General features: G+C 51.6%; 1 protein-coding gene across 1 annotated transcript in view; it reads right to left on the bottom strand.

Annotated features, from left to right (window-relative positions):
* DZIP1L (DAZ interacting zinc finger protein 1 like) overlaps positions 1 to 10,934 on the bottom strand; it is a 15,787-nt gene extending 4,853 nt beyond the window's left edge. The window contains exons 1-9 of the mRNA XM_019473569.1: positions 10,868 to 10,934; positions 6,489 to 7,022; positions 5,355 to 5,443; positions 4,313 to 4,445; positions 3,780 to 3,941; positions 3,410 to 3,547; positions 1,572 to 1,602; positions 701 to 749; positions 108 to 240 (exon numbers count right to left, since the gene is read on the bottom strand). Coding sequence (XP_019329114.1) covers positions 108 to 240; positions 701 to 749; positions 1,572 to 1,602; positions 3,410 to 3,547; positions 3,780 to 3,941; positions 4,313 to 4,445; positions 5,355 to 5,443; positions 6,489 to 7,022; positions 10,868 to 10,930 — 1,332 coding nt within the window. The 5' untranslated portion in view covers positions 10,931 to 10,934. The remainder of the gene's footprint in view (positions 1 to 107; positions 241 to 700; positions 750 to 1,571; positions 1,603 to 3,409; positions 3,548 to 3,779; positions 3,942 to 4,312; positions 4,446 to 5,354; positions 5,444 to 6,488; positions 7,023 to 10,867) is intronic.
* Between the last annotated feature and the right edge of the window lie 1,111 nt (positions 10,935 to 12,045).

The following is a 12,045-nucleotide window of genomic DNA, read 5'->3' as shown; positions in this document are numbered from 1 at the left end:
TTTTTTTAGTACCTCCTGCCCCCCCCCCCCCCCCCCCCAAATCTTTGTGTCCCTGCACTGGCTCAGAGCTGGCATTGCAAATGCTGGCACCGAAAGGGCAGACTTACCCTCTTGACCCCCATGCTCTCCAGCTTTTCTTCCAGCACTTCCTCCAGGATGGGGCGAAACTGCTTCAGGAGGTTTGGGTTTCTCCGTAGGGCTTCCAGCAGCCTCTGCTTCCCACCCAGGGCAGCCTTCTTTCTGCCTGGAGTAAAGGTGGGTGCTGCTACCAGCACAGTGACACATGGTCTGCGCCCTGGGCCGGTGAGTCCCTCCTCCTCTTTGGGGACATGGATCCCACCAGTCCCAGAGCAAGCAACTGGTTGCTCTCAGCAGACTACATCCCTCTATGAAGGGAAGATTCTTCCTCCTCTAATTTGATTAATTCCTGCCCACAGCTTTTCCAAAATCCCACCCACAGCCCAGCAACTGCCTGGGACAGCTTTCCCGGGTGAAGCGTTGGCAGCAGGGCTGGTCATGGTGCTGTTGTACTCTGCACAGCCAAGAGGGGACCAGCGAGGTCATCCCCTCTGTCCCCAGCCCACCACCTCATCACCGCCAGCTTTGCCCAGCACCCCCTCGTCCTCACCGCACAACACCCCAAGCCAAACGCCAGCTTCATCCTCGTGCTCTCGGGACAGGGATGTGCCAGCTCCAGTACCCACCTGACGACTCTTCATCAGGCACCACTTTGGTCACCTCCTGGGTCACTGCAGGGAAGAAAGGAGCCTGTGAGGGTCAAACAGGAGCCGAGGCCCCAGCGCAGAAGCAAGTGCTGATCATCACCTGTTTTTCCTATACGGAAAGTATGGACTTTCCGTCCCTTTGGGGATCCAAGGCTGGCCCAGGTCTGGCACTAGCCCTTGGAGAACATCCCTGAGGGAAACCCTGGGGCACTCACCTGCCAAGGCCACCAGCTGGAGGATGTCAGTAGGCAAACAGCCCTCTGCTACCCCTCAGGGCTGGGGTCAACGAAGTACCCCTTGGGTATTTGCTAATAGCCATCCCTGTCTTATGGCCTTTCTTGTTTTCTGAGCAGCAGCACCTGGCCAGGTCTGCGGCTGCACCACAGGCATTAGGGAGCTGAGAAGTCCCCGTTTTCTTTCCCTGGCACTTGATTATAGAAAACCCAGAAGAAGAAGAAACCACAGCATGCCTCAGCTCCTTATTTTTATGCAAATAACCACTGGCATCATTTTGGAGGAGGCAAGGTCATCCGTTTGCTGTGAGTGCTTGATTAAAATCTCATTCCTTTGGGGTATGGCTACAATGCAAAACCCACCCAAGAGACAAGTTAGTTTTGTGCCAGTGACCAAAGCTGCGGTCTATGCTGTTGCAGCATATAGTCAAGGGACTGGAAGGTGTCCACTCCACAGCTTCGTGTGAGAGGACATACAGCCAGCTCCCTGGAGAGGACTCCATGGCACGCTTTTGTAGAAGGAGACAGAGAAGATATTGTGGTCTGAAGGACTGTTAGCTATGAAAAAATTATCTAGACCCAAATTGATTCACTTTAAAAATGCAATCATTACCTTCAGGTTTGCTTGCAGAGAATAGCTTGATCTGTAAAGAAATAGACTGGGTATCATTGAAAGATCATTTCTTTGTCTATAATTTTGGGAATTTTTCCTCTTTCTGCAGAGTATTATTATTAAATGCATTCAAAAAAGGAGCAGAAAATAGCAAGAGCCTAAAGTGGGCACATAAACGCCCCAAGAGCTATTTCCCTTAAGCAGACCATACATGTAAGGGGTCAGCTTAGGGGCTTTCCCTTCCATAATATGATCACTGGCACATCAGATACCATCCTGTTATACCCCACGTGCTATTCATTGATCTGATAAGTAAAAGATGATCCAAATTGTAATGCAAAGTGTTGCTCTGGTGATCTGCATCCTGGTGGGCATGGTTCGTGCCGAAGATATTCATGCAATGCTTCGTGCTTATTGAGTGCAAAAAAGAGCCGAATATAGCAAAGCATTACAGAATGGGCTTTAAAATAGGCTTAGTCTTAACTCAGCAAATATTTTAAGGCTGCTTAGAGTTAAACATCTGCTTAAACCCTCTTGATGAACCAAGACCGCCTTTTTTTTTTATTTCACTTGCTGCCTTCTCCTGGGACTTCGTGACCTTGGGCTGCTCCCTGAGACGGGTGCTGAGGGCATCCATCTCCTGATGGACACGGTCCATAAAAGCCTGCTGGTCCTGGGATGAGACGGTACGGAGCGTCTTGTTCTCTTTCTTCAATTGAAAGGGGCAAAAAAGGAACAAGAAGACTTGAACATGGTAAAAAATGGGTCTGGAGCCATCTCTTCCCTTCCCCAGAAAGCAAGGGCAGTTCTCTGGATTTTTATTCATTATTGAGATGTCCTCCAAAGGGCAGATCTGGCCCTGCAGAAGATATATGGCCAGCTTCAAAGTCTGCTGGTGGCAAGCTCGTGTCTTCTCATCGGCTGTGACAGGATACAGCTTTGGTTGCTGCATTTCCTTTATTCTTTCCCCTTGATAACATAATAACTATACTCTGTTGCCCTGGGCTTTGAAGTCCAGCCAAGGCTCATTTAAAGTGTGTAGCCCTGCTCTTTCCACCTACCACTTGCTGGGCTGATCTGCAGAGAGGGCATCCCCGGTTCTCCTGAAAGAGACCTAACATCTCTGGGCTTTGAACCATAAAGAAAACAAGGCCTTTTCTGAGCGAGGTGCCTGGGAGCTGCCAAGGACATATGGCACCCACCTGGACCTTCTGTGCCCAGTTCTCCCTCTGTAGGTCCTCCAGCACCTGCCTCTGCTCTGCCCTCTGCCAAATTAAACACACAGGCACTTCCCTCCTTGGGTTGCAGGTTGGGGGCTTCTTGTGGGCATGGGCACCCGATCACATCCATGCTCAGAGAAAATTCAGCTTCCCTTTGGGTCCCCGAAGGATGGTTGGCACTGTAACGGCAGTGCCGTTCCCAACTCACTCCATGCTCAGAGTAAGAGTGCTTTACCATGCACGGTAAAGCATTCTTCACATGTTTTTAGACATTGAGAAGGCAGTTGATGCATGGGTAAATAAATTTCTTTTGTTTATTTAAGTGCTTTTCCATATGGTGAGCTTCTGCAGTGCTCCAGTGAAGATGGGTTTCCCTGCAGTAAGCAGGCTGACCACAGGGACTGTGACATGCCCCCTGCACCCTCCAGGTCCCATCTCTGGACTCGGACTGTCAGTGCTCTACACCAGCAGGAGCCCATTGCTACCTGAACCTGAGCTGAGATCAGACGCCCACAAAGCAGATGCACACATTGGTGCATGGATGTGGGTCCATCTCCATCCAAACGCACCTCCTGGGATGTGCAGTAAGGGTAAGGACACAGGTACCGCATTGCCCACCTGCACTGCCATCCTCTCCTGCTCGCCTCGCAGCTCTGCCCAGCTTGGTGCCTGCCACCATGGCCTCTCGGTGTCATCGTCCTGCAGGGTCCCCAGGTTGGACTCCGCTGCCTCTCTGGCCTGAAGCTCCTGCAGTTTCTGGAGTGGGGAGAGGAAGGAGCTGTGTGTCCCACAGGAGGCTCCACTTTTCTCCTGGGGAGCCCAACCTTGGCCAGCCACTGCTTCCGACCCCAAAATGCTGGTGTGCCCCAGGAGCAAAGAAATGAAGCCTCTTTGGGCTGTGAACCTGTGATGCCACCTGGACCAGGTGAAGCAGCAGGCTTGAACATCCCCTCACCTGCCTCAAGGAGCATGCGGAGTGCTTGCTTACCCCCTCCATGGCACTGCTCCTGCTGGCCACATCCTTGAACACTGCAAGGAAAACATGCCTCAGGCCATCTATCTCTTCATGCAGCTTCATCCTCTCCTCCTCTTTCCACCTTTCCAAATCTCTCCTGCCCTTCTCTTCTTGATGGCGAGCTCTCTCAGTTTCCTAAAGGGAGTGGAAAAATCAGGGCAGGAGACATCTTGGCTGCAGACCAGAAGCACCAAAGGCTGGGGCTTCTGCCCTGGCACCAGTGGGATGAGCACCAATGCTCTCATTACACCTGTTGCTGCTCACAGCCTGCTTGCACACCATGGGGAGGTCGAGGCAGCACAGCCTCCTGGGCAGGTACACTTACACAGTCCTTATTTCCACATGACATTTCCCATGGGAATTTTTTGGGGCAAATTTTCCAAAGAAATAAACATGAGCCCCAACATAAAATATTTTTCAGCGCCTTTTTCACCTGTGCTTTCACCGTTTCATCACTTCTCCTACCCCCATTTTTTCCAAACAGGTGCAGTGCTCTTGCTCCATACCTGCTCCCTGCGCAGCTTCTCCGCTCCCCTCTCTGCTTCCAGCTGCTGCTGCATCTCCCGCAGTTTTGCCTTCAACTCCTCCACCTCATCCTCCATTTGCTCCACCTGCTTCATCTTCTGCCTCTCTGCAAAGCTCAGGGAAACACAGGCACTGTGAGCAAGGGTGCAATCTGCTAGCTCCTACTGGGATTTTGCTTTGGTTGGGGGCGGGGGGGAATCCTACTAAGGTACTGAGCAAAACCACTGCAGGGCTTCAGGGTGGAGAAGCAGGTAGCTGAGCTGCAGGAAAAACCATGACAAATGTGGCCATGTGGCCTCTGATTATTTTTATTTATTTATTTTTTAATTCTGTAAACTTGGGAGAGATTAGCAGCTTGTGGAGCAACGTGGCTTTGCACTGGGCTTGTTCTCCCAAGCAGCCAAAGTGCCCTGCTTGGACATTTAAGGCTGCACTGGGGAAGGTGCCTCTGGAGCAAAGCTCAACCTGTTGCGTTGCATTGCATCAGCCCCGGGCTGGGGTTTCAACCTGCCAGCAAACAGCAAAAGCAGCTTTTTTATTGCCAAGTTCAAGTGCTGGGTGCACGTGAAGCTGTAACAAGGCTCTGTGGCTCTCACACAGCATGTTATACCTGCAGCTTTCAAAGCATTTTGCAAAGGAGCATCAATTCCTTGCCAAAAAAGGGGCATGGGGAAGGTGAACCCCTCTCCCACTCTAGCAAAACACTCTCCCGAACTCCCCAACATAGCTCCATCCCCACGGTCCTGTGGAATCTTTGGGTGGAGAAGATCCTTAGGGAAACTGAGGTGCAGAGATGAGTTTTAAATGCTCACGCAGTCTCATATTTGGCTGCATATCCTACCTGTGCTTGAGGGAAAGGCAGCAAGCAGAAAGCATTCAATAAATATTCACAGAAATGCAGAAGAAAAAATAAGTTAGAAGAAGTTGTCTTTAACCTCCTACGGTCACTTTCTGGTTTCCAGCATCCACATCCAATGGGGGAAAACCTGCCTGGGAAAGTGAAGGGAGAAATTGTCCCAGTGCTCACCCATCTTGGTGGCCTCTGCGTGCCGGCGCTGCACATGGGCTTGCAGGAAGGAGTTGTTCATGAAGGCTTTATCGCAGAGGTGGCACTGGAGAGGGGGGAAAAGTCAGCAGAGGGACTGGGATCTGCAGAAAGGGGCACTCCCCATGTCCCCTGCCTGGCAGACAAAGCTTTGCTGCTTTAAAGCAAAAGGGAGACTGCAAGAGATGTGGCTGTCGTGCTGGAGGTACGTAGATGGAGGGTATTAGGAGTTTCTTCCGTCTGAAGCCAAAGAAAAAAACCTGGGGGGGGGGGGGGGGGGGGGGGGGGGGGGTTAAAGCAAAAGGGAGACTGCAAGAGATGTGGCTGTCGTGCTGGAGGTACGTAGATGGAGGGTATTAGGAGTTTCTTCCGTCTGAAGCCAAAGAAAAAAACCTTTAGGGGTCAGGAGAAGGCAGAAGCCAAGATGGTGCAGGGATACTACTCGGGGGGAAAAAAAAATGCTGCTTTCCCCAACAGCAGTGCAATAAGGTGGCCAAAGCAGCAGTGAGGTCCTGGTTATAACAGGGTCCTGCTCAGGCTCTGGAGGAAGGGAGAGCTGCCCTTGTGGGGATGACTAGGCTGTATGAACCTAAATCACCTGGTTTGAGTGGCTTTTATTCTCCAGGAATAAGTGAGTGGGCCGATTTGGTGATGGAGAAGTAGTAGACAAATAGGCACAGCCAGCAGGCTTCCTGCTGAAAGCGCGGGAAAAGCTTGGTGGGGGGAAAAAGCAAAATCACCACCAAATCCAGGAGCATCCAGAAATCTTTCACTGGTCTGGAGGCTGTTTAAAGTCTCCCTGGCATGAAGGGACATCCCCAGGACACAGGGATCTCATGAGATCTCCCCAGCCAGCCCTCTACAGACCCCCTCTCCCACACTCTGTGCAGCTCTGACTACCTGTAGTTAGCACAAAAAAAGGGAGCTTCCCTAGCAAGGACTTTGCAGTCTCCATGAAGGTGATGAACCAGCGCCAGGGAAAGCAGCAGGGCTGGCCAGCCCCTTTTCTGGGGCCAAGGTGTAACTGCAGCAGGGCTACAAAGGCAGGATGCGGCAAAGAGCATCCTGCACAGGGACACGCTTTACACCCCTTACACCTTTCCACCACGCACCTTGCAGTAGATGTTGGGGCCAGCTTGCAGGAGGAGCTGCTGTGTGGCAATCAGCTTCTTCCACCTCCTGCTCTCCTCCTTTGCCCCCCGGAGCTGCGCCGCCTGCTCTGCTGCCTGCTGCTGGGTGCAAGCCAGCTTGGCGTGGGCAGCTTGCAGGCGCTGTGCGTGCATGGCCAGGCTGGTCCCCAGGCGCTCCTGGCAATGCAGCAGGTACTCAATGCTTAGCTGGGCCATCCTGAGCACCTTCAGCAGGACGGGATCTGCTGGCTGCCCACAGTGGGGGCACCGCTCCCCATCCAGGTTGCAGAAGGTCACGCCGGCAATGTGCTCCTGGAGCACGGCCACGTCCACCTCCTGGGCCACCCGCTCCACATCGATGGCACTGAAGCGATGCCAGTCCACACCAACCTGGCGGGGCTGGAAGTAGAAGGGGGGGATGTCTACCGGGATGGTGGGTCCTGGGGATTCCTCTGGCATCCCCGCAGCCCCAGGTACAGGCTGGTGCAGTGGGTGGTAAATGTCTGCAAAAAAGGGCTGGAATGCAAAAGGTATGTGTTAGGGCTGACCCCACAGCCGTCCTCTGGCTCCACTGCAGCCTGCACCAGCCTGCACACGCTGCAGGCACCGGGGAGCAGGTCAGAGCTTATCTTACAAGGCAGAAAACAAGAACCCTTCCTTTTCCCTACCCATCCAGAACTCCTATCTACTGCTTTGCCAAATTCTGCAAAAAAAAAAATCTGCCAGTTTGTTCACCATCTACTTTTGGTAAGGGAGACTTCTAAAAGTGTTGCATTGCAACTCTTTACAATAACCTGTTCTGAATGAACTCTCCTGAGTGTACCTGTTTTAGGGAAACAGAATTAGCCTGTTTTCAAACCATACACGGTAAACACTGGACACACTTTAATATCATAACACTGCTGCCTTCTGTGGTGCCTTGCTCTGACCTAAACCCAGACCATTTCCAGAAGTGGTGTTTGCTTGTTTTCCTAGCTGTGTCCTAAACAATAATTAAACAATTGTATTTAAAATACATAGTTTTAAATCTGTGAAATAGACCTATATTGTTCTTAGTCTCTAGCTAGGGATTTGCTGCTGCCCCACGTTACAATTTCCCCTCTGCTACACCCACCTGCCACTTTCAAGATACTTCATTTTTTAAAAAAAGTGCTTTGCTGAAAGGCCACTTACCATGTTTTTGGATGCGGATGGGGTTCCTGCACAGGCTGAGCACCCTGGGACACGGAGCGGAGCAGCCAGAGCGGTGTTGGTGTGTTGCTGGGCGGGCTGTGTACAGTGGTAACATGACTCCCAGCCAGCCCACCGCGCTGCACACGTGTGTGCCTCCTGAACAGCCAAAAGCTACTTTTGTGCTTGCCAGACAATGACAAACTGGGTCAGGCAACCCAGGGAGACGCTGAGTAACTGCGGGCATGGTGCAAGGAAGCCGAGCTTTCCTAGGCTCTCCTCTGCTAACTCAGAGGAAGAGGGGGCAGTGGTTATCATTGCCTGTTTGCAGCAGAAAGAGTGCCAAAATCAGCTTTTTTGCCCTAATTTCAGTCCCCAAAAAGTTGTTTGCAAGTGGGAGGCTCCAAGGCTCCCACTTGTGTTTCTCCAAGGCTCAGCCCCACCAGGCACACAGGGTGATGGTGGCATGGGCAAGGGCACAGCACAGGCAAGGGGCTGCCAGGCTAAGCCAGCCCTGCATGCAGGATTTTCCAACCGAGGGCCTAGGGGAGGCACTTTTTGTGCTGCCTGCATGTGTCCTGGGATAAAATGATCCTGTTCGCATCTTTTTTTGATGCTGGAGCAATCACAGGGTTTCCCAGGGGTTATCTGGGGTTGCACAGGGTGGAGCCAGTTAAAGCTGATACCGCAGCCAGTGATGTCTGCAAGCCCGTGAGCATTTTCCATCCTATGGGACTGTTTTTTCACCCCCTACCCCAGGGTCTCGACTACCTTCACTGCCAGGGTTGCTTCATCTGCACGGTGCTTCTTGTATCCTTGCAAGGCTTGTTTGCTCTCAGTCCAGCTTAGCAGCATGCAGACCCCTTGCAAACTCTGCAAAGTCCCCTCTTGATCTCGGAGACAGAGGATCTGCTCCTCCCCTCCTAATACCTGCCCTGCATAAGTCCCTTTACATTTCTGCCTCTCTCTGGTCTGCTTAATCAGCTCATCAGGCACCTAAATACCTTTTTGCCTGTAGTCCCATCTCCCACAGGGGCCTCTCCCTAAACACTAGGGGCCAACGATTGCGCTGAACCAGTCTGGATCAACCTGCGTGGCTCTTTTAAGCACTTTTTAGCTCTACATCAATTTTACCTGACCCTCTCTTCTTTCTCACCCTTCTCTCTCTTATTCTACTGCCTCAATATGGCAGGAGACAGGAAAGCCTTGATTCAGGGCTGCAGCTAACCTAGGAAGAGGTCGCACACTGCCGCAGACAAGGCATGAAAGCCTCTGGGAATGGCTGTGGATCAGTGTGACATTGTAGTTAACCATAGTTTCCCTCTATGGTTTGCTCATTTTTTATCTTTTTTGGTGCCTACTTAAAAACACCAGATCAGCAAGCCCTTTCCTTTTCCAGGCTTGTATGGCCAGCAAAGACCATTACTGTTGTTATTGCTGTGATATATATACTGTTAGCAGCACTGCAATGTCAAACAACCCAATTAATTGTATCAGGCAAAGTGAAGTATACACATATATACATGCATACATATATATACACATATAAGTATATACAGGTGTAAATATAGCCCTGACTCATAGCTGCATGTTATGTAGACCTGTTGGGTAATGGTGCATGGTCCCTGCAGGTGAGGTTTTGTTGCATGAATTAACCACTCCTGAAGAAGAGAGGTTTGCAGGGACTACTAATTAAAATCCCCTAATGATCTACCGCATACCCCAGGAGGTAGGCTGTTACATAACCTCATTAATATTAACAAAGTCTTCATGCACCAAAGCCAGCTGTGTTTCACCTGGCCGTCAATGCCAACCCGCATGCATTGGCTGTGATCACGCCATCGCCTGCTTCAGGCATGCCTGTGGCTGCTGAAGCCTGCTGGGTTTTCCCCTCCTTTTCATACAAAATGATATATATAAGGTTTCAGACAGTGCAACCATGGTTTCAGCGTGATGTTGGTACAGTAAAACCACTGCATTAGGCAACCTGGGAACCCAGCTCTGAAGATTTATTTCTTCTCTTCAGTTCTTATTCGCATTTGTCTAGGACAGGTCCTCAGCTGGTGTAAAGCAGTAAAAGTATTTCGACTTCCACACTGCAATGTAATGCAACATCAGCTGATGCGATGGAGCTGCTGGCAAAAGCTGTCTTCATCACCCACAAGGGAAATGTTGGTAATTCCTTCACTAGAACTGAAATTTTGCCCACTGGGTGATGAAGACATCGGTCTCAAGGGTGCAGGTCCATCACAGAGGTAGCAGCTAGTACCACACAGCAGAGCTTAGAGCTGAAGGTGGTCACTTGCACCATTTCCACTCCACTGTGCGAAAACTAGCTCCACCGAAGTGCTGGTAGAGCTGGGTCTCAGAAAGTGTGATGGACTTTCATTTTCCAGGCTGGCAGACAGCGTGTTTGCTGTCCCTGCTCACGGCTGCTGGGCCAGGCTGTTGCATGGTCCTCTTCTCTGCAACCCTCAGCCTTTGGCAGAGAAATTTCTCCTTGTTTCCTTCTCCTCCACCCTTCCCCACTGCCACCCTGGGACCCTCCTCACCTTCCTGAACTCTTCAAGGGCTTCTTCGCTCCCTGCAAAGTCTAAGGGTGCCGCAGGTGCCAGCATCCCTCTGCTCCCCTGCCAATCTGGGAGCCTGCAAACTTTGGGAGACGCCTTACCATGAAGCAGAGAGGTGTCAGAAGACCCAGACTCTGCTCATGACGTGCTCGAACAGCTGCCCCACCTCCTCCGGACCCTTCCCAAAAGCAGCCATCCCTTCCTTTCTCAGCTTCTCCTCACCAAAATGTGATCTCCTGGGACTCATGCCAAGCAGCAGCGGCTCGCTCAGCCGGCTGCAGGAGAAAGCCCCCATGCAGGACTCTTGGTGAGGTCAACTGTGCTTGCTGCCATCATCCCTGCTTTGCTAAAAGTCCTGACAGTAAACAACAGGCAGGAGAAAGAAGGGAGATGGCGTTGGACCTCAGCTGCAGAGGAGCCACTATGTAACACAGCAGAGCCTCAGAAATGTTTCTTGCCTGAGCTCATCTGCAAAGGGAGCTGAAGTGGGTCAAGTTTCTGCCTGTCTCCCAGCCCCGTCCCTCCCTTTAGCCCCATCCCTCCCTTTAATGGACACAGCCATTGCCCAGAGAGGGGAGCCTGGAGAGTCGAGCCACGGGGCAGAAAAAAGCAAGTACTCACTTGTTGCCACAGACAGATCAACTGAAGAAGGGGGGATGAGGACAGGAGTGGAGCGATGAACATGGGTGGTGAGAGGTGGCTGGGAAGCAGCCAGAGGCGGTCCGAAGCCGTGTGGGAAACAGGGAGGACTTTCTGGGCTGTAACCCTACACTCCTCCCCTGCATCCGCTCAGCCCAGAAAAGTCAAAGTTATGGAGAAAAAGCAGGTCCTGATGCCATAGGCAGGCAAAACCTCTGTAACAGAGCAGGGAGCAAAACTAAACCAGTGTGGATGGCACCGGGGCATGAAACTCATGGGCCATGAGAGCTTCACCCTGGGAAAGGGAATGGCAAATATTCCCCCATGCCACGTTCCTGCTCTGGCAACCCGCAGCGCTCAGCTTGGCACTGCCTGCCCTTAAACCGGTACAGCTCGACTGACTTTAGCAGTTACTGCCGGGGCCGGGGAACACAGGGCTGGAAGGAAACTCAAGCCCAGTGTCCAAACACAGCACAAAGCGCACATGAACACGGTGTGCAGAGGGCTTTCTTCTCCTGATTAATCCTGCTGCAATTTCTAGCTGCAGAAACTGGGCCGCTGATGGCAGCATGCTCATTAGCTGCTGTGTTTACAGAAGATAGCGTTGTGCATATGGCAAACATGTGATGACGAGCGACCGATCCACCCCCGCCTTTCTGCTCCCAAGTTAAAAACAGCTGTTCAGACAGACTCAGAAGAGATTTGCAAGCTGGGCTTCTTTTCAGGGGGTTGGGTAGACTGGCATTATCCTGGGAAAAAAGTAAATGCAAGGGGATGCATTGCTGTCTGGCAGAAAAAAAAGTCTTTTTTGGATGGGTGCCCTGTTGGAGTTAAATGGGGATTTTCGCACAGCTGGACAAGGGTGGCCAGAGCCGCTGCACCTAATTTCCAGGGTAGTTGAACTCCATTTATTTCAAAGGGATTTGGGAGCCCTGGAGGGCCATCCGTATCCTTTCTTGGTGCCTCAGCATCTCCTTTCCAGGGGGAGATGTGACTCTTTGCAGTCAGAACTGATCTCAGAGAATGGGGCAGTGCAGCCCCTTCCTGGAAGGAGCCAAAGTAAAAGTGCAGGAGCACAAACATTTGAAAATTGGGACTAATTTTCCAGGGGCATGCAGGGGAAAGCAAGCTCAGAGGAGTGGTGGTTTGTTAACCATTTT

Source organism: Aptenodytes forsteri, unplaced genomic scaffold, assembly GCF_000699145.1.
Source record: "Aptenodytes forsteri isolate BGI_AS27 unplaced genomic scaffold, ASM69914v1 Scaffold679, whole genome shotgun sequence".
NCBI classification, from domain to species: Eukaryota; Metazoa; Chordata; class Aves; order Sphenisciformes; family Spheniscidae; genus Aptenodytes; species Aptenodytes forsteri.
This window is presented reverse-complemented; position numbering and strand designations above follow the sequence as displayed.